The sequence below is a fragment of the Lytechinus variegatus genome, chromosome 10, assembly GCF_018143015.1.
Source record: "Lytechinus variegatus isolate NC3 chromosome 10, Lvar_3.0, whole genome shotgun sequence".
Taxonomy (NCBI): domain Eukaryota; kingdom Metazoa; phylum Echinodermata; class Echinoidea; order Temnopleuroida; family Toxopneustidae; genus Lytechinus; species Lytechinus variegatus.
The window spans coordinates 1,514,847-1,536,408 of record NC_054749.1 but is presented as its reverse complement, the minus strand read 5'-3'; the positions used below and the strand labels follow the sequence as shown (position 1 = coordinate 1,536,408).

The 21,562-nt window shown below is 37.1% G+C and overlaps 2 protein-coding genes across 2 annotated transcripts; both read left to right on the top strand.

Moving 5' to 3' along the window:
• The first annotated feature begins 1,195 nt into the window (after positions 1-1,195).
• On the top strand, positions 1,196-9,438 carry LOC121422560 (hyalin-like). Its single transcript, XM_041617705.1, has 4 exons — positions 1,196-1,551; positions 7,148-7,426; positions 8,344-8,601; positions 9,425-9,438. Exons 1-4 carry the CDS (start codon positions 1,203-1,205, stop codon positions 9,436-9,438), a joined length of 900 nt encoding a protein of 299 aa, XP_041473639.1. The 5' UTR covers positions 1,196-1,202.
• Positions 9,439-10,136: 698 nt separating this feature from the next.
• LOC121423136 lies at positions 10,137-14,934 on the top strand. The gene is made up of 3 exons (XM_041618434.1): positions 10,137-10,405; positions 13,655-13,936; positions 14,576-14,934. Exons 1-3 carry the CDS (start codon positions 10,210-10,212, stop codon positions 14,698-14,700), a joined length of 603 nt encoding a protein of 200 aa, XP_041474368.1. The 5' UTR covers positions 10,137-10,209; the 3' UTR covers positions 14,701-14,934.
• The last annotated feature ends 6,628 nt before the right edge of the window (positions 14,935-21,562 follow it).

Genomic DNA, 21,562 nt, shown 5'->3' with positions numbered 1-21,562 from the left:
AGGGAGATAAAGATAGTAGAAGAGCGAAGAGAGCTATAGTAATAGAGTATTACACCCAACTTTTTATTTCAAGCGGAAAATATATTTAAATCGTATCGTTCAATTTCAAATTTAAGATCTTATTCAGCGGAAATAAGCATAATCAAAATCATCAATCGTTTCTTTTTCAGAAGATACCACCAAATCTGTTGTTACTGGCTGCCCCATCAATATTATATTCACTGTCCCCGTTGGTACTTTTACCCATACCTTTTACTGGCAAGCGCCAATAGCTACGGATTATGCTGGGATTGAATCGATCGTTTCTGATCATGAACTTGGCGTTGTGGTCTCTGTTGGCCAACCTATCACTGTTACCTTTACTGTCACTGACAATAATGGATTGCTTAATACAGAGTGTTCGTTCACCCTTACTGTCGTAAATGCATGTAATTCTATCACCATGACTTAATTAGCTACCTAATGGTTGTTAAGATTATAAGTGAAATGCCTCAAATATTCACTTTTCAATCGTATTCTTGGTTATTTACATTGTTCTAACTTTGAGTTTTATAGAAAATTCTTCCAAGTGAGATACTTTGAAATTGAATGAATTGATATTCCATTATCTTCACTCTTTTAATGTTTCTGTTATTATTCTGATTAAGTTTATCAGCATCACCACCACTGCCATCATTATCATCACCAACACCATCATCACCATCATCTCCATCATCATCATCATCATCATCATCACATCATCATTATCAGCATCATCATCATTATCATCACCACCGGCATTATCCCCATTGATCATTCTCATTATCCTCAAGTACTCCGTCCTACAACGACTGCCTATGATATCATTTTTTAATTGCTTCTCAGACAATAGGGAATGCCGCTCAAAATTTAAGATCTACTTAAGCTTTGGCGCCTAAATTTAGTGATAATAATAATATAGGGTATTTATATTGCGCACATATCCACCTTGTTAGGTGCTCAAGGCGCTCCTATATTACCCGGCTAAGCTAGGCGTCCATAGCGCACACAGCTTTTTAAGGAATTACTTCCTACCGGTACCCATTTACCTCACCTGGGTTAAGTGCAGCACACTGTGGATCAGTTTCTTGCTGAAGGAAATTAGGCCATGGCTGGGATTCGAACCCACGACCCTCTGTTTCAAAGTCCGAAGACTAATCGACTGGGCCACAACGCTCCACATAATGATGATGGACAGAATGTCAATTCTTCAGAGATTCATATTCAAATGTTGTTTGTTTATATTTTTTGCAGAAGATACTGTTCCGCCAGAAGTAGTAGGATGTCCTCAAGATCAAACAATCACTTTGCCTGTCACGGAGATTACTGCTGATAGTGATCCTCCTACGCATTCATTCACCTGGGAACCACCAACTGCTACTGATGATGCAGGGATTCAATCTATTATTGCCAATAAGAATCGTCCGCTGACTCTTTCTGTCGGTGATACCGTCACTGTCACCTACACTGTGACTGATAACAGTGGGCTGGTCAACACAGACTGTTCTTTCACATTCTCTCTTCAACAAGAAGGTATTTTTTCCGCTGGAATTTTAAGTCAAAGCTAGTAATTTTTTTTATTGAGTAGTTTTTTATTGACGACTTCAATTCATATACAAAATGAAATATATATATAACAAATAGAACTTTGATCTCTTTACAGATACCTAGACAACTCATAAATGTAACATAATTTTTTCATGGATGTTACAATAAAACACAATGTCAGACATCTTCCAATACATAATTAATAACAATATAAATAATATAAATAAGGTATGTAAATCATGATCGATTGATCGCAACGAGCTTTGACGTAGAGATTAAAAAGCATGGTTGGTAGTGGTTATTTTAACCTGGTTGATAAGAGTTCATTAATATTAGTAATAAACCAAAGGATCAATGGCTTAATGTCCTCTCCAAAGGACCTTGTAATGAATGTAAATGACTTTAAAGACTGTAGAACCGGTCCAGATTATCGGTCGTTTTCCCCATTGATCCTCATTATCCTCAATTACTCCCTCCTACAACGACTACCTATGATATATTTTTTTTAGATTGCTTCTTAGTACTGTGGCTTATGGTATCCCAAAATAAAAGTTTGCATATTCGGTTCCTTCCATGACGGTAGTTCGTTTTTCATTTTGTTCTATTTACTTATTCAGCAATCAATACAATTCAAGATAACTTAAACAGTTCTGTTGTCTTTTCATTTTACAATGTAACTTAAATAGTATCCAGTAATTAGTAACCATCTGGAATAAAATTATTGGAAATGGTTTTTTGACTGATTTGAGTAGGTATGGGTGTCAACATTTACCAAAAAAAAGTTAGGAGGAATTCGGGTTGGGGAAAGTGTTTTTTTTCAAGGTCAAAGGTCAATGACCTTTTCATATATACTGTATAATGGTATCTCTGAGATGGAAAGGCGCAGGTTGGTGATAATGGTGTCAAAATACGCAAATTCTTACCAGAATATCAAATAAAATAAAATTAAGTACCTAGAATGCACATTAAAAAAACTTTCAAGGTCAAAGCCTTTCAAAGGTCAATGACCTTTTTAACATTATGTACCATATACGGTACAATGGTATCTCTGAGATGAAAAGGCGCAGGTTGGTGATCTTGGTGTCAAAATGGACAGATTCTTACAAGAAGATCAAATGAAATAAAATCAAGTACATTTAATGTTCATTCACCAATGCAATTCAAGGTCAAAGCGTTTCAAAGGTCAATTACCTTTTTTACATTATATACCATATACGGTACAATGATATCTCTGAGATGAAAATGCGCGGGTTAGTGATCTTGGTGTCAAAATGCAGAGATTCTTACAGAAAGATTTTTTAAAAATGAAATTAAGTACACAGAATGCATATTAATCCATAAAGTTGAAGGTCAAAGGTCAATGACCTTAATAGGCTATATATCGTATAATGGTATCTCTGAGATAAAACGCATGTTGGTGATTTTGGTGTCAAAAAGCAATTTTTGCAAGAAGATAAAAAGGCACAAAATAATGATAAAGAATTATCCTTCGCCTTTAAAATCCAAAGTCAAAGGTCAAAAGTTAATAAATATTCATATATCCATGCAAGATTCCCCCCCCCCCAAGAAATTAATCCATCATATTCACATTTTATTTGTGAATAGTAGAAAGAAAGATAGCTATTTGTAATGAAAACTTGCTTGTTTAATAATTTTACTCTGAAATAAGGATAAATAATGGCCATGAAAAATATATTTAGGGGTTATAGGTCAATCAACTTTGTCAATAATGACAGGGCATTTAAGTAAATAGGTCGATAACTTGACTGTAGCATGTAGATATATAGTGATTCTGATGGGAAAAAGACTGACCTGCTTGGAAAATTAACAGAAATTTAATAGCTGATTCCTTGACCAATGATGATGTCAAAATACAAGTTCGAGATGAAATTGAGATCAAATAGAACTTTTTAATATATTTTGTAGTAATGCATTGCCAAAAGTGTAAAAAAAATCATGTTTGATATAATTTGAAATGGTGAAGTTTTCTAAAGTAGCAGCATTTAGATATGCATTTTATAAATCTAAATCAAGGTACTAATTTCTCTGTAGCAATAGGTCACTATTAAACCTTGAAATGCTAGAATAAATTCTATAAACTATAACTTAATCTGTAAATGGAAAGGATAGGCCTAACCCTAATGGCATGCATCATCCAAGAACATTTTCATATAGCCAGGGACAATGATGAAGAATTATAATAAGGCAATCATTATAGCTGCAGCTTTGGTCATAGTAAATGAAGTTAAGTGTCTCAATTTCGGCAAAGAGTAATCAAACTCTTGAAAACCTTCTGAGATTTTCAGGACTTTGATCTGGCCCATTCAATGAAAGCCTTATGTTCTGTCAAGGGATATCAGACCAGGTTCTATATTACTGATACGTTGCACAGCTTGATCCTCAAGAACTGGAAGTGGTGCTGTAGGAGTTTTGTTTATAGGTCGACGGATGTCTACTTGTAAGCTATTATCTCCTTTTGAATTTTATTATTATATGCCTAATTTGTGCATGGTAACAATCAGTTGTTCTGGACCAAATACATGATCCTTGTACAAATTGATACCTAGTAGAAATAGCATCGTGGGTGACGTACGGCAGCTAGAGAGCAGATATGAAGTTTTGTCCTGCAGCATTATAGCATCTCAAGAGATTCTGGCAGCTCGCAATGAGAGGTAATTAATAATAATACGGGAATTCATCTTTGTTGAAGTTGAGATACGTGCTATTTACTATGAAAAATTGCAGTTCTAAGTATGGCCTTCATTTCATCTTCATCGTCATCCCTCTGCTGATTGGAAATGCTCTCAGATGATGCTAGCTGCAACATGAGAGTTAGACCTATCCTATTCATAAGATTAAGCTAATAGTTTATAGTATTTATTATAGCATTGAGGTGAGTGGAATATCGCTGGAGAGAAAAAGACACGACCACCTTGATTTAGATATTATGATGCATTAAATGCTGCTACTTAAGATAAATATCATTTCAAATTATATACTCGATTTCATTTATTTTTGTTCATTGTTTTTGGCAATGCGTAACAGTATATGAAGAAGCGTTATTTGGTTATCAACTTTTTTACTTAATTTCCACTGATATTTTGGAAAGAGTTCATTGACCTCTGACCCCTAAATACATTCTCCATGACCTTCATTACTTCAGACTGAATTTATGAAACCTCCATGTTTTCATTACAAATTAGCCATCTTTATTTACATTATCACAAATAAATTAGAATAAATGTTTGTTATTTTTATGTCATACAGATATATATAATATTTCATTTGATCTTGGAATTCAAGGTTGAAACTTTATTCTTTATACTGATTTTGGTGTTGTTTAATCTACATGTACAATATTAATCTTTGCATTTTGGCACCAAGATCACCAACCTGTGGTGTTTTATCTCAGAGATACCATTATATAATATGGTATATGTTTAAAAGGTAATTGACCTTTGGCCTTAAATTTTATGGGTGAATGTACATTCTAGATACTTATTTTTTTCTTCATTTGATCTTCTGGTAAGAATCAGTGCATTTTGACACCATTATCACCAACCTGCGCCTTTCCATCTCAGAGATACCATTATACAATATGGTATATATAATGTAAAAAGGTCATTGAACTTTGATAAGCGTTGACCTTGAATTTTATTGGTGAATGTCCATTTTAAGTACTTGAATTCATTCTATTTTCTTCTTGTAAGAATCAGTGCATTTTGACACCATTATCAACAACCTGCGCCTTTTCATCTCAGAGATACCATTATACAATATGGTATATATAATGTAAAAAGGTCATTGACCTTTTATAAGCGTTGACCTTGAATTTTATCGGTGAATGTTCATTCTAAGTAATTGAATTCATTCTATTTTATCTTCTTGTAAGAATCTGTACATTTTGACACCATGATTGCCAGCCTGTACCTTATCTCATAGATACCATTATACAGTATGGTATATAATGTAAAAAAGGTCATTGACCTTTGAAAGGCTTTGACCTTGAATTTTATCGGTGAATGTGCATTCTAGGTACTTAATTTTATTTTATTTGATATTCTGGTAAGAATTTGTGTATTTTGACACCATTATCACCAACCTGCGCCTTTCCATCTCAGAGATACCATTATACAGTACATATGAAAAGGTCATTGACCTTTGACCCTGATAAAAAGCACTTTCCCCAGCCCGCATTCCTCCTAATTTTTTTTTGGAAAATGTTGACACCCATACCTACTCAAATCAGTTGAAAAAACCATTTCCAATAATTTTATTCCAGATTGGTTACTTTGGGGTCTAATTTAGGGATACTAAAAAGTCAAGTCCACCTCAGAAAAATGTTGATTTGAATCAATAGAGAAAAATTAGACAAGCAAAATGCTGAAAATTTCATCAAAATCGGATGTAAAATAAGAAAGTTATGACATTTCAATATGAACGAGCCAGTTACATCCAAACGAGAGAGTCGATGATGTCACTCACTATTTCTTTTGTTTGATACTGTTTGAATTACACAATATTTCAATTTTTACGAATTTGACAATTAGGACCTCCTTGCCTGAACCACAAAATGTTAAAATAATAGAATTCAACGTGTTCAGGGAGGAATGAAACTTCATTTCACATGACAATGACGAGAAAGTCAAAATATTTCATGTTTCATACAATAAAATACAAAATAAATAGTGAGTGAGTGATGTCATCAGTTCCCTCATTTGCATACGTGGAAGCGTCGTGGTGTAGCGGTTCTGACTCTCGCCTCGTAATCAGAGGGTCGTGTGTTCGAATCCCACCATGGCCTAGCGTCCTTTGGCAAGGCGTTAATCCACACTTTGCCACTCTCCACCCAGGTGTTAAATGGGTACCCTGTAGGATGTGAAAGCCTAAATGTAGTATGCCTAGCAATTGAGTCTTGGAACTCTTGTTGGAATGCTCCCCAGGGAGTGGAGAAGGTGCATACATTGTATGCAGGCATGCAAGGATCCGATGACCGGGGTAATATGTCTGTAAAGCGCTTAGAGACGTCGTTCCGATGTATTAAGCGCTATATAAATGCGAAATATTATTATTATACTGACCGAGATGTGCATATAACTGTTTTGTGAAAGGAAGCGAAACTTTAAAATGTCATAACTTTATTATTTTACATCCGATTTTGATGAATTTTTCAGTGTTATGCTTGTTGAATTTTTCTCTTTTTATCCAAACCAAGTTTTTGTTGGGGTGGACTTGTCCTTTAATGACTAACCGTACTGTAAAATCATTGTTTTTCTAAACACTTGCGTACCTATATATAGACATAGAGGGAAGGGGTTCATAATGTAAAAGGATTAATCTTTAGAAACGGTTTGAGTAAGGAGAGGACCAACCTGAGTGCTAATAAAGCATTAGTGTTTGACTGCAAGCAACCACAGGTCCCGGTCACAAGTTTAACAGTTCTAATAGCCAGACAATAAGGAGGATAAATACTAAAAAAGATCGTGAGACAGCCTCTCTACATTTGAGCTTTTACGCCTTAATTTACGTGAGTCAGAATGTCAATTCTTCGAAGATTCATATATTGATGTTTCTCTTGCAGCTGATACTGTTCCGCCAGAAGTAGTAGGATGTCCTCAAGATCAAACAATCACTTTGCCTGTCATGGAGATTACTGCTGATAGTGATCCTCCTACGCATTCATTCACCTGGGAACCACCAACTGCTACTGATGATGCAGGGATTCAATCTATTATTGCCAATAAGAATCGTCCGCTGACTCTTTCTGTCGGTCATACCGTCACTGTCACCTACACTGTGACTGATAATAGTGGACTGGTCAACACAGACTGTTCTTTCACATTCTCTCTTCAACAAGAAGGTATGTTAATCATGATCGATGGATCGCAAAGAGCTTTGACGTAGAGATTAAAAAGCATGGTTGGTAGTGGTTATTTTAACATGGTTGATAAGATTTCATTAATGTTAGTAATAAACCAAAGAATCAATGGCATACTGTCCTCTCCACAGGACCTTGTAATGATGACTTTAAAGACTGTAGAACCGGCCCAGATTCTCGGACTGTGAGCCATTGCGCATTTAAGGGGAAGCTCACCCCACGCAAAATGTTGGTTTTTTTGTTTAATAAAAGCAGAACAGCAATCGAAATTCATCAGTGAAGGTTTGGCGAAAATCCGTCAAAGTATAGACACGCAAGTTGGCTCATTGGTAAAGCGCCCGCCTCATAAACGTGTGGACCTCCTGACTTCTTATCACGCGAGCGACATATTAGATTAGAGAATGGTCATAATAATATACTACTTTATGCATGTCTCGCTGGGAGAACAGTTCACAAAAGCTATAAAAAGTCACCACCCTGGGTCCATAAGAGTTTTGATTTTTGTGACTTCGCAAACAAGCAGCTATACAATTCATCATGTGATATGCATTCCATTATGCATTGTCAAAAGAGAGGCGAAAAAAAATATCTACGCGTACACCTATTTTTCCATGTACCATTCTATTGGAATTTTCTTTGTCATGAAACATTAGGAATTTTTAATTTATGAATGTACATTATACGACATGTGAGGAGCAACTGCTGGCGTATGACGTTACAAATAAAAGAATTTGAAATTTCATAACACTCTTTTCTTTAAATAGGTTTTTATCAAATCTTCAATGATTTTCTCTATTTCTCCTTCTTTCACCAAAGCCAAGTTTGTGTCAGGGTGAATTCAATGAGTTCGAATGTATGTTGTTTAACAATCAGAAATCTCATGCTGTTTGTTTGTTCAGCTGATACGACCCCACCAGTGGTTAACGGTTGTCCTCCAGATCAGACAATCACTGCTGCTACTAGTTCGTCTACGCAATCGTTCACCTGGAATCCTCCAACTGCTACCGATGATGCAGGGATTCAATCTATTGTTCCTAGTCTGGCTCCTCCGCTGACGCTTTCTGTTGGTAATAGCTTCACCATCACCTACACTGTGACTGATAACAGTGGACTGACCAATACAGGCTGTTCTTTCACGCTCTCACTTCAACAAGAAGGTATGTTAATCACGATCGATGGATCGCAAAGAGCTTTGACGTAGAAATTAAAAAGCATGGTAGTGGTAATGGTTATTTTAACCTGGTTGATTAGAGTTCATTTATGTTCCTTATAAACCAAAGGATTAATGGCTTAATATCCTCCAAGGACCTTGTAATGAATATGCATGACTTTAAATACTGTAAAACTGCTACCAATGGTGCAGGGAGGGATTCTGTCTATTATTCCTAGTCTGGATCGTCCACTTACGCTTTCTGTTAGTGATACCATCACTGTTACTTGCACTGTGACTGATAGTAGTGGACTGACCAAGACGGATGTGCGATTGGACGGTTTGACCTAGGGCCCCGTAACGCAAAGTTTTGCGATGAACTACAAATATGAAAGAACCGCACTGATTGGCTCCCGGTCAGTATTTTAAATAGATTGCGCATGCAACGGTGATCATGATTGGTCAATAGTATTTAGGGATTTATTGCGAAACCCTGGGCCCCGTAACGCAAAGGTTAGCGATTGATCGCTAATTTCAAAGAACAATTCAGATTGGTTCATAGACTGAGCGAAATGCGCATGCAACGATGATCTTGGTTTCATTTAGCGCGCTATTAACCCTTCGTGTTACGAGGCTCAGGAGTAGAAGACAGAAAATTTCCAATTACCTTCATAACTTTATTTGGCATTCGTCTCATCAAGGATTACAGTTCTCTCGGGGGGGGGGGGGGGGTTCTCAAGGAAGTCAAACTCACTCGTGTTTTATTGTGGTCTAAGGTAGGATGAAATATTAATGTCGTACATCATTAACTACATTTATTCCAATTTTAGACCACGATATTTAAAGGTGTAAAGGAGATAAGAATATATAACAATTTGCCATCTAAAGTAGATATAGACTCATTGTGCACATCCTTAGTCTCTCACTCTATCTCTTGCTCCCCCCCCCCCCTCTATCCCTCTTTCTCTCTCTATGTAGCTCTGGGGAACTTTGATTTAAGCTACACCTATATTGTTCTCTTCATTCATTTCTTTTACAATATATATATATATATATATATATATATATATATATATATATATACAATTGAGCTTAAAATTAACCGAACCACACCACTTTATAAATGTGATATTTTATCTTCTGATTTCACAATTGTATATCTCAAACATGGCAGAATTCGAACACTTAGAATACGTTCATTTTTTTTAAGCACCACTGTATTCACATGTTAACGAGTGCAAATTACCATCTCTAAAGACTATTACAACTCTCTGAACAAAGGAAAGATTCTCAAATGAATGCCCACATAGACCCTTGTAATTAATTTCTTTTCAAGTAAAAAGAATTGCACAATTGAATGAAGATACAATTCGTTTCGTTTTAATAATTGTACTACAATAATCGAAACAAACTTTATCATCATTCAATAATTATTGTGCAATTTTTTCATACTTATTGTTCTTTAAAATGCTTATCATTTGAAATTTCTGGTCGATACTTGAACTTTGAAGAGCCCAATGTAGTTGGAGGTGGACCGGTTCCGGATGACGTCAAGCCGACAGTCCATAACTGTCCCTCTGACCGGACGTTTACGATTCCTGTCGATGATGCGAGTATGACATCCAATACCTTCTGGTGGACACCACCGACAGCTTCCGATGACTCTGGGATTCAGTCGACGCAGTCGAGCCATCAGCCGGGCGTTGCGGTGTCTGTCGCTGACGGACCCCTCACCGTGACATACACGGTGACTGATAACAGCGGGATGGTCAACTCCGATTGCTCTTTCACCCTCACCACCCGACATGAAGGTAAGTCCAATCGCCAAGGTTTATTCATTACAGGGGCGGCGCCACGCGGGGCAGAGGTGACACCCCTTCCCTCTTTTTTTCAAATAGAGAGGAAAAACGATAGAAAAGGGAGGGTAAAGGGGAGAAAAGGGAAAGAAGAGTATAAATAATACAGATCTGCCATGGAGCCCGTTTCATAAGGGACTTACAACAGTTGTAACTTTTCCATTATGACAATTACCATTGTAACATATAACAAGGCTCAACAGCCAATCAGAATCAAGGTTGCCATGGTAGTTGCCATGGTAGTTGCCATAATGGCAAAGTAACAACAGTTGTAGCTCTTTATAAAACGGGCCCCTGATTCGTGTAATTTTTTAAAAGCCCTGTCAGTATTCAACTGAAAAAATACCCAGTCACATTTAAGTCGCTCCCCCTCCCCCTCCCCGCCCAATCGAACCATCCCAGCGCCGCCCCTGATTTAAAATCTCACGAAAATGAACCTGGCCTCTGATCTTTTTTTTTGCGAAACTTTTGCCTATCTGGATTTCTCACTTACTTTTTATCAGGCAAATGAGAAGATACAATCGTATGCGATGATTTGTAAAATGATTACATATTTCCTTTCAAAAATGTATGAAAGATGAAAATATACCAGGCATATATATATATGTGTGTGTGTGTGTGTGTGTGGGTGAGTGGGTGTTTTGTACAATCGAGCACCTTTGGAACGTTAATAATTTTGCCCCCCCCCCCCCATCTGAAAAAAGGATCGACGCCCCTGGTCCACGTCTTGAAGGATGAAGGAAGGTTGTTGTTAGGACTCTCTTCATACAATGGGATGTCTTCCTTTTGAGAAACTCGGTATTTTTTTTAGGGGAAGGGGTATTAACAACATGATGCATTACACTGGGTCCGGTGGTCGAGCAGATTAAAGCTTAAATGCCATGACTAGACCAAATATAGCATCACTCCTCGTATTGTTGGTATTATTATTATGATTATAACTGGATACTACTACTACTACTACTACTACTACTACTACTACTACAGTGCGTCCCAAAAAAAACTATACACTTTTGAAATGGCTGCCAAATAAAAAATGTAGCACTTTGGGGGAAAAGACTAATAGATATGGAAAGCCAATAAAGTCAACTTTCAAATGACACCAAAAAGTTGGAAAATTATTCATGCTTGAGCGAGCACTGCCCACTGAAACAGAGGGTATGCAAATTAGGGTGGGCTGGAATTAGCCTTCCAATTTCTTTCAGATTTTTTGTTTGGTACTTGCAAAGTTGAAGGTTATTTGGTGAATTAAAGATCAGATGTGATCAGTTTGTTGTTTGTGAAAATTTCATACGTTATTAAATTGAAATTTAATGCATGAGTGATCATGAATTGCAATTTTTAGTGCAGCTTTATCATGTGGATCATGTGGATCTCAACAATGTGTTCATGACAGTCAGGAGAAGAGGGGGTAATATGACTTAGGTAGGTGAAGTAAGTTGATGGGCTAAAGGTCAGCAGAACATTTAGCAACCCCTCCCCCCACTTCTCTCCTCCTGAGAGACTAAGCTTGGCTAGGCTGGGCAGGAATTAGCCATACAGTTTTTTGAGAGGTTAGTCCTTTGGAACTTACAAAGCTAAGGGTGTTCTGCTATTCATGAGTGAGATAAGTTTTGGTTTTAATAGGCAAATTTCATGAATTACTAAATTGAAATGTACTGCATGAGTGAACAGGAATTGTAATTTTAGTGTAGCATATTCATCTTGTGGACATCAGAAGTGTGTTCATGAGAGTCAGAGTAATGTGATGGTACATGTACATGTTACAAGCAAGAGGGCGAGGTATGCTAAGACTTGGTTAAAAGGGCATTCCTCTTCTTTTTGTCCTTTTACAAATTAAAAGTCATAGGTACCCTCCCCTCTTCATCTCCATTTTCCATTTTCCAGCCCCCTCTCTCTCTCTCTGTCTCATCTCCTGGATTGTAGCCTTTTCAAAACTTAACTGCCAAGTGACCGGTGGCTGATGGTCAGTTTGAATGATTACCAAAAAAATTTAATGATTATAATGGTTAATGAAATAATTTATTGGAAAAATGAATGTTTTATTGATCACATTGCACATTGAATGAGTTGATTTACTGATAAATTGTTGATTGAATGATTGATAGGAAAGAGTTGATGCCCTAATTCAGAATTAATCATTAAACCATCATTCTGCTCTGGACTTCACGCGTACATAAGAATAGCCATTAGTCTCTCAACAGGAGGAGAGGGTGGGAAAGAGGGGGGGGGGCAGGGGCTGAATGTTCTGTTGACCCTTATTTCATCAACCTACTTCTCCCACTTAAGCCCTATCTCACGATTCTCACCCCCTCTTCTCCCGACTGGCCGACTCACATGAACACATTGCTGAGATCCCCATGATAAAGTTGAAATGCTGCCCCAAAAGAGATCCAAATGATAAAGTTGAAATGCTGCTCCAAAAGTGTAATTTGTGTTCACTCATGCATAAAAGTTCAATTTAATAACTTAAAAAATTTGCTGAAGCTATCAAAACTGATCAACGTTGATCATTAATCTATCACAACGCCCTTAACTTTGCAAGTTCGAAATGATTTGCCTCTCAACAACTGAAATAAATTGGAAGGCTAATTCCAGCCCACCCTAATTTTCATACCCTTTGTTTCAGTGGGCAGTGCTCGCTCAAGCATGAATAGTTTTCCAACTTTCTGGTGTCAATTGAAAGTTGACTTCATTGGCTTTCCATATATGTGAGTCTTTTTCCCCAAAGTGCTAGATTTTTTATTTGGCGGCCATTTCAAAAGTGTATAGTTTTTTTTTGGGACGCGCTGTACTACTACTACTACTACTACTACCTTTACTTCTATTACTACTACTACTACGATAATTTATTTTATCATCATCATTAATATCATTATAATTATTATCATCTTTATGTTATTAGGATTATTATTATTATCAGTAGTAGTTTTAGTAGTAGGAGTAGTAGTAGTAGTAGTAGTAGTAGTAGTAGTAGTAGTAGTAGTAGTAGTAGTAGTAGTAGTAGTAGGAGTGGTAGTAGTAGTATAGTAGTAGTAGTAGTAGTAGTAGTAGTAGTAGTAGTAGTAGTAGTAGTAATAGTAGTAGTAGTAGTAGTAGTACTTCTATTCGTGTGATGTTATTACCATCATCATCATCATCAACGACATCATCTTCATCGTTATTATCACTAGTATTATTATCACGGTTCTTTATCCTCTGAAGATCGGGAATGGAAATGCACGCCCACCAAGTGCTACTATCTTGATGCCGCCGACCGATCGTGGCAAGAAGCCGACAATTTCTGCACTAATCTCAACCTCGTCCACACATCATCGGGGAAAAAGGACCCGTCTCTGCTTTTTAACGATAACGATCCAGATTTTGAGGTCATAGAGGGTCTGTTCTCACTGAACAGAGAGGTGTGGATCAACTGTAAAGGCAGTGATTCTGGTAGTGCCCTTGTCTGTGACGTGGATGGTACGGGAACCAGTCATACTACCACGAGTAAGTTTTGACCTGTTTTTTTTTTAACATAGAGGTGTTTTGAAAATATACTGAAAATAGCCCTCGAAGGCTAAATTATGTTTAGTTCACTATACATATATATGTGATATATTCTCTCTCTCTCTCTCTCTTTCTATATATATATATACCTATATAGTTCTTTCTTTCGTCTTTCACTGCGCCTTGGGCACTCTGCCGAGTGGATTTGGCGCATTACAAATCCCATATATTATCATTACATATACAGAGATATAAACACACAATAGGCAATTATTAAAACAGAATAGTTATGTAAATTACATTATTATAACCAGCATATTATGACCAGGGGGTGGGTCAGAGGGGGAGCAAGACAGAATAAAGGAAGAGAGAACATGACAGACAGGGAGAGAGCATGCGAGATGGGGGCGAGGCGATGGCGGTGGGTTCGTCAACATTGAAATCTTTAGCGAAAGTTTTTGAAATGACATAGCTTTTAAGGTGCACAGATCTATTTCATTAAACTTGGACTTGAGACTTATCAATTGTCAAGCAGTCACAGGACCCTAGACTTCAGATCTTCTCCAAAGGACCAAGGAAGATACAGTAATTATTATCTTGACTCCTAGATTTGATTCATAATGTTTTTATCCTATGTAGATTGGAAATCTGGTGAACCGGCTGGCGGGGTCATCCAGTGTGTAGCTGTTGAATTGATTTCTGAGAAGTGGACAAGCCACGGGTGCCAGGAACACTATCACACCATATGCCATATAATACTCTAGAAAAGACATACACTGCAAAAACCCTGTTTAAAAGCTGGTTGTTTAAAGGGGGAGTGAACTGTGTGTGGTCTCTCATTGACTGTGTGTTATAAATACATAGTCTTAAAGTATACTTTTTCAGATATCTACTAATACTTAAGAGAAAATTGACCTCTAATTGTATTTCTATAGAGAAAATAAAATGTTTTGAGAGGAAAAGTAATTGTTGTGCTACTTATTAATATAATATAATTATTGCGATGCAAAATTTACTGAGTAGTTAATTAGCATGTTATCATTCAAGTGAATGGCTCTAAATTACTAGACTACACTAGCATTATGGTTCAGGTAACTGGTCATGTTTGAATAGTTGAGGACTCGAGATGGCGCTATTGGTTCGTATCTGCTTTAAGCCCGTCATTCTAACAATTTTTTTAAAATTTTGAAGCAAGATGTTAAAAACATTTGAACGATTTCAATTCTTTTTTAACAATTGTGTAAAAATCTAAACAACTTGTTGTTACAGTGACAGGTTTAAACAGCGTGATTTTTTTTTACTATGTAAACCCAGTGGACGCACTAGATACAAAGGACAAAAAGAAAATGATTGGAAATCATTTTCAAATGCAGAGCGTTGAAGGGAGCCATGTATGAGGACTGAAGTGAAGACCTGGCCTGGGGGGCGTTTCATGAAAGGACTTGTCAGACGTTTTATCCGACAAGTCCCATTTTATCCGACAGTTACCATAGGAACAGTGCCTCTCAGCCAATCAAAATCATGGAAAGATGTCAGATCTGACAACTTGTCGGATGAAAATATTGATGAAACGCTCCCCAGGGCTACTTCTAACAAAGAGTTTCAATTGATCCGATCAATCGCAACTATGGAAAGCCAGCAAAGTAAACATGTAAAATTCATGTTTGTTCGAAATTTGTTCTAGATATGAATGTATATCAATAATTTCATTCATTTCTTCACAATTTGGTGTTTTCCTTTGTTTACAAAGGACATTTTACAATTTTCCTGTGGAAAAATTATGAAACAGATGGATTTCCATAGAGTTACGATTCATTGGATCAATCGTAACTCTTTGTGAGATGGGGCCCATATTGAATGAAAAGTTCATCCTTGAGAGAGAAAAAAATATATAATCAAGGTGTAAAACAAATACTAGTACATGTTCATAATAATTATACAGCGATTTATAGTTGAAAATTATTTTAAATTTCAATCAAATGTGAAACAAATACATGTACATAATAAATTAATATACAGCTATTTAGAGTTCAAAATTATTTTTAATGTTGATAGTAACTACTATATTTCCCGCTGTTATTTTTGTAAATATTTTTCTAATCATTAAAAACAGCATGATTGGGATACTCTTCATCAATGCTCTGTCTAATGGGGCGTTGCAAGAAATTTGCGATCTATTGCAATATATTTTGGACCATGAATTAGACCATAGTGTTTTGCAATCATTGCTTGTTGATCTGCTTCTTGCCACAAGATGAGTAAACTTAATCAAAATCAATCTGTAGGTTGTGTAAAAAAAACAACAAAAATTTGCAGTTGATTGCAGTCCATTGGTCGTTATCCTCTTCCCTAAGTTCTAGAAACGTGCGCGTGCGGTGAGAATGTGTGTGTGTGTGTGTGAGGGTGTGTGTGCACATGTTTAGGTTAAGGAGAAAGTAGGCATAATTTATAGGAATGAATTCGATATCTGGGAACATACGGGGAGAAAGAGACCACTCTCATGTTTAAATACTTTCGGGGTTTAATATAGGATTAATAAAATCTCGCTGAATTTGATTTTTATTAATTTAATGTGTATGTACAAGTCATGTATTATATTAATATATGTACTCACTAAATTCCTTTAAAGTTATGTAATGACTTTTTTAATGAAAATCAAGAAAGTTTGCTAAAAAGATGTCACAACGTATTTTTTACCAATGTTGCGTATATATACTCCTTGTCGATGTTATATACGATATAGTGGATTGTATCGTCCAAAATTTCACTTTTTTCTCAAAGACAGCGGTGAATGTGTGTGTTAATTAGTACTTGAACTGATTTGATTTATATTCATTATAGTCAGTTATGCCGTGAGATTGTGGGTATTGTTTTAGATAGTGGTGAAACCATGATTTTTTTAATAATTTGCTGTTGATGAAACCACAAATACAATTATTGTGAAGAGTGTATTTGTAGAGTGCTTTTAAAAACAGGTAGTTATAGTAGTGGTAGGATCATCATTATTACCATTATCATCATTATTACTCTAATTACTATTATTATTATCATCATTATTATTACTATTATTGTTATTGTAATTATCATCATCATTATTGTTGCTATTATTGAATTATCAACATCATTATTATTATCAGTGTTATTATTATTATTATTGGTAGAAGTAGGCCTACTAGAAATACGATCACCTCATCACGCTATTCGATTGAACTTTTAAAGGTATATATTAAGATATATAATATGTAGGACTAAAAAGGTATCTGATGTATATATTTTATCTTTGAAAAAAACTACTTCACTATGATGTAAAGGCATGGTCACACCGCCCGAGCGTTGTTGGAGCGGTAGTGGAGCGGAGAGAAAAAATCACCACCGCTCGCTACCATTCACCATTTTCAATTTCGATTTTTTTTTCCCGATTTTTATTTGTGGTTTTCCCCCAATTTTGTGAGCGAAGTTCGACCCCCTCTCCCTACCGCTCCAACAACGCTTCTATTTTACCTTTGAAAATCATACGGTCGTTGACTTTGAAATGTGCAATCTAAATCTTGTAGAAAATAAATTCACACTTTTGTCATTGATCTTGGTTAACTCTACATTATATTTTTTCTGGCAATTTAATATTAAAATGAGGAGAAATTCGCACTTCAAAAATGTTTAGGTCTACATTACGTGTCCACTGGTTCTGAATGACACAATGAATTATATCAATACTGATAAATAAAAAGCTTACCTTATCTTATTGCATTGAAATATTTGATGTAACTCTTCAAAAACCGCTGTCTGCGACTGTTAATCCAACCCATGAAATTTGCTTGGAAAGGATCGAAGAAAAGAAAACAGAGAAGCATAGTAGATGATGGTTAAGATTTTGAACTAGATTGGACAAACAAACAAATCTTAAAATTTGCACAAAGTTGTACTTTATACATATCCAGGGCGGATCTAGGATTTTCCGAGGAGGGTTTTACCGAGAGAAAATTTGACAAGCAAAAAAAAAAGGCATAGAGGCTTCACTTTTAACTACATTTTTACATTAAAAAATCAAACTGTGCCTCTCAAAAGGGGGCAAGGGGCCGGCTTTGCCCCCATCTGTATCCGCCAGTGACTATATGCATTTCAAATTGGCTATACATAATGGGCATGTCTTTCTGATGTAAAGCAGAGACAAAGTCTCATTTCATTCCAATACACAAAATGACTAAAATGTCACTGTGTCAGTCAGAATTGTATGTCTTCGTTTATGCGGACATGGAATAATATTGTTCTGTCTACGTTTGATAATAATAATGATAATACTAATGTAGGTATATTGGGATTTACCCCACCCCCCAAAAAAAATAATAATAATAACAAAAATAAAAATAAGCTGTTCTCCCAACGGGCCCTGCTATTATTATTACCCCGGCTTTAGCTGAGCTGTCTATATAGGCGCTCAATCATTCAATGAATTTCTTCCTACCGGGTTCCCATTCACCTCACCTGGGTTGAGTGCAGCACAATATGGATAAATTCCTTGCTGAAGGAAACAACGCCATGGCTGGGATTCAAACCCCACGACCCTCTGTTTCAAAGTCAGAAGACGCTCCGACATCCCCCCCCCCCTGGAAAGAACACAGCGTCCCTGCACAGCCGCAAAACTGTGGTGTTAACCGGGATGTACATAGAGGACCACACCAGTTATTTTACACCAGTGTTAGATTGGTGGTGTTAGTTTTACACCTATAGGTGTTATTACAACACCTATGGTTGTTACATTTACACTCTTTGGTGTTATGTTCAATCTCTAGGGTGTTATTTTAACACCTCAGGGTGTGGTCCTCTATTAACACCAATTGGTGTCAGTTTTAACAGCATAGTGTAATGTGCACAGTCAGAGTTGTCATTTGGGGATTTCCATATTAGGGTTTTTTTTAAGGTGTGGATGAAAAGGAGTAAGATCCGTAACCTTCAGTAATACAACGATGATAGTATATTCTATCTACTGTAGATATTCAATGCGTAGAATGTACATCAACGCAAATTTCCGTCAACCGATTAATTCAGTACACTTATCTTGGTTGTACCATACAATGAACGTACGAGCACATGATCTAGTTTTTGGCAAGAAGTATGATAACTGTCCTCATTTTTTTAGAAGTTATTGTACTATGCACTATAAAAGTCTGGATCACTATATTAGTCAGGAATAAACACATGCGCTTTCACACTCACGACACTATGTAATCACTATATACATTAAACTAATAAAGTAGTGTATATAGTGATTACAAAGCAGGGTCCGCGGAAGCGGGGGGGGGGGGGCTTCAGCCCCGCCCCTTTTTTTCCCAAAGCCATGTACAAAAACGTGTTAAAAATAACCATACGATTGTGATTTTTTGCATGGTCAGCCCCCCCCCCCCCACTTTGAAAACCAGTCCGCGGCCCCTGTATTGTGAGTGTGTAAACACAATGACTTTTGTGCTCCTGCATAATTTTTATTACCGACGTAATCAAAACCAGTAATGATAGCAATAAATTCAGCGCCCCTATGTCGAACATCTATTCGGCTCCCCCTAGTTTGAATATCAATTCGGCGCCCCTATGTCGAACATAAATTCGGCGCCCCCTAGGTCAAACATCAATTCGACGCCCCCTAGATTGAACATCTATTCAGCGCCTCCCCCCACCCCCCCCCCCTATACATGTCGAGCATAAATTCGGCGCCCCCTAGGTCGAACATCAATTCGGCTCTCTCCTAGTTTGAATATTAATTCGGCACCCCTTTGTTGAACATAAATTTGGCACCCATAGGTCGAACATATAGATTTGGCGCCCCTGGGTAAAACATCAATTCAGCGCCCCCCCCCCCAAATGTCGGACATCTATTCGGCACCCCGCCCTCATTTTGAACATCAATCCGGCACCCCTATGTCGAACATCAATTCAGTGCCCCTTAGACCAACATCAACTCGGCGCCCCTTTGTTAAAGATCAATTCGGCGCCCCCTATGACGAACATCAACTCGGCGCCCCCTATGTTAAACATCAATCCGGCACCCCTATGTCGAACATCTATTCGGCACCCCTATGTTGAACATCAATTTGGAGCCCCTCCTTTTCCCTGTTCCTTTTCTTCTTCTTTCCCTATTTTTTTCTCCATTTGTGTGCCTTTATTGTCCTCTCTTTCCTTCCTCTTATGCCCCCCCCCCTCTCCTTCCCGGTCGCCCCGAGGGTCACCCCTATAATACCCGCATGAGGCGTAGCTAGCGACCGATCGAGGAAGAAAATGTCTAATTTGAATGACATGCATGAAAGTACTGCATGGCACTAAATTATTCAATATATTTTTTTTGGTGGGGGAGGGGGCTTGACTGATATTGGGGGCCCCCTAGAACTGTACCTGGTGTTCTTTAGGAGGGATTTACTTTTGATGTTGAACTCGAAAATGACGAAATATTACCAGGGACCCGCTGTGATTATGGATCCATCCGGCCACCCCCTAATGTTTGCGTTTTCGTGTCTCTTAATTCTTCCTTATCACCTATTTCTGTCAGTTTCCCGCATCCTCTTTCTGCTTCCTAGAGCTCCCTCTCCCCCTTCTCTTCATTTTCCTCTTCTTTTCCCCCTCCCCTTCTTCTTCTTCATCTCATTCTCTCTATTTACTCATTCCCTCCTCTTTTCCCCTTCTTCCTTTTCACCTATATTTTCACCTATGTGGGTGCGTCGTGGTCTAGTGGTTCTGACTCTCGCCTTTGAAACAGAGGGTCGTGTGTTCGAATCGTAGCCATGGCGTATTTTCCTTCAGCAAGAAATTTATCCACACTGTGCTGCACTCGACCCAGGTGAGGTGAATGGGTACCCGGCAGGAGTAATTCCTTGCATGCACTGAGCGCCGGTGATGGTAGCTCGAGCTAAAGCCGGGGTAATAATAGCAGCGCTTTGTATCCTCTGGCAAAAACGCTTTATAAATGCAGCTATTATTATTATCATTATTATTATCTCTAATTAATTACTTTTTTCCTATTCATTTTCAACTCCTCTCTTCTTTTCTGTATACTTCTCCATTCTTGTTATTCCCTCTCTGTTTTTTTTTTCCCAACGCAAACACTCAAAACTATGCACTCTATTCATATTTATCTTTTTTACGATGTACTTTGGAACGATAAATACAACTTTTATAAATTTTGTTAACATTCACTCATTTTACGGTGTTGAATTCTAATAATCTAAAAACAGATTTTTTTTCTTAGTATCTCTCTTTTCTTCCTTCAAGGAGAATGAAACCTTTGAAACAAGATAGCTTGTGTGAAAACAGAAAAATCAAAGAAACAGATCAACGAAAGTTTGAGAAAAATTAGACCGTTTGAATATTGCGATCACTAATGCCATGGAGACCCTCAAATAGGCAATGCGACAAAAATGTGTGACGTACATTGTGAACAACTCTCCCCATTGCTTATTTCACTTAAACTGCCTCTTTTATCAAATCTATCGGTATATCATTCGTTATTTCTATAGTAGGGCATGTAATACATGTTTTTAAAGAATACATCATGGATAAAGAGTTTGTATCACCATAAGAAAAATAAAAAAGAGACATTTTTGGAGTATTTTAGAGTCCATCAAACGGAAAGTTGTTCACATG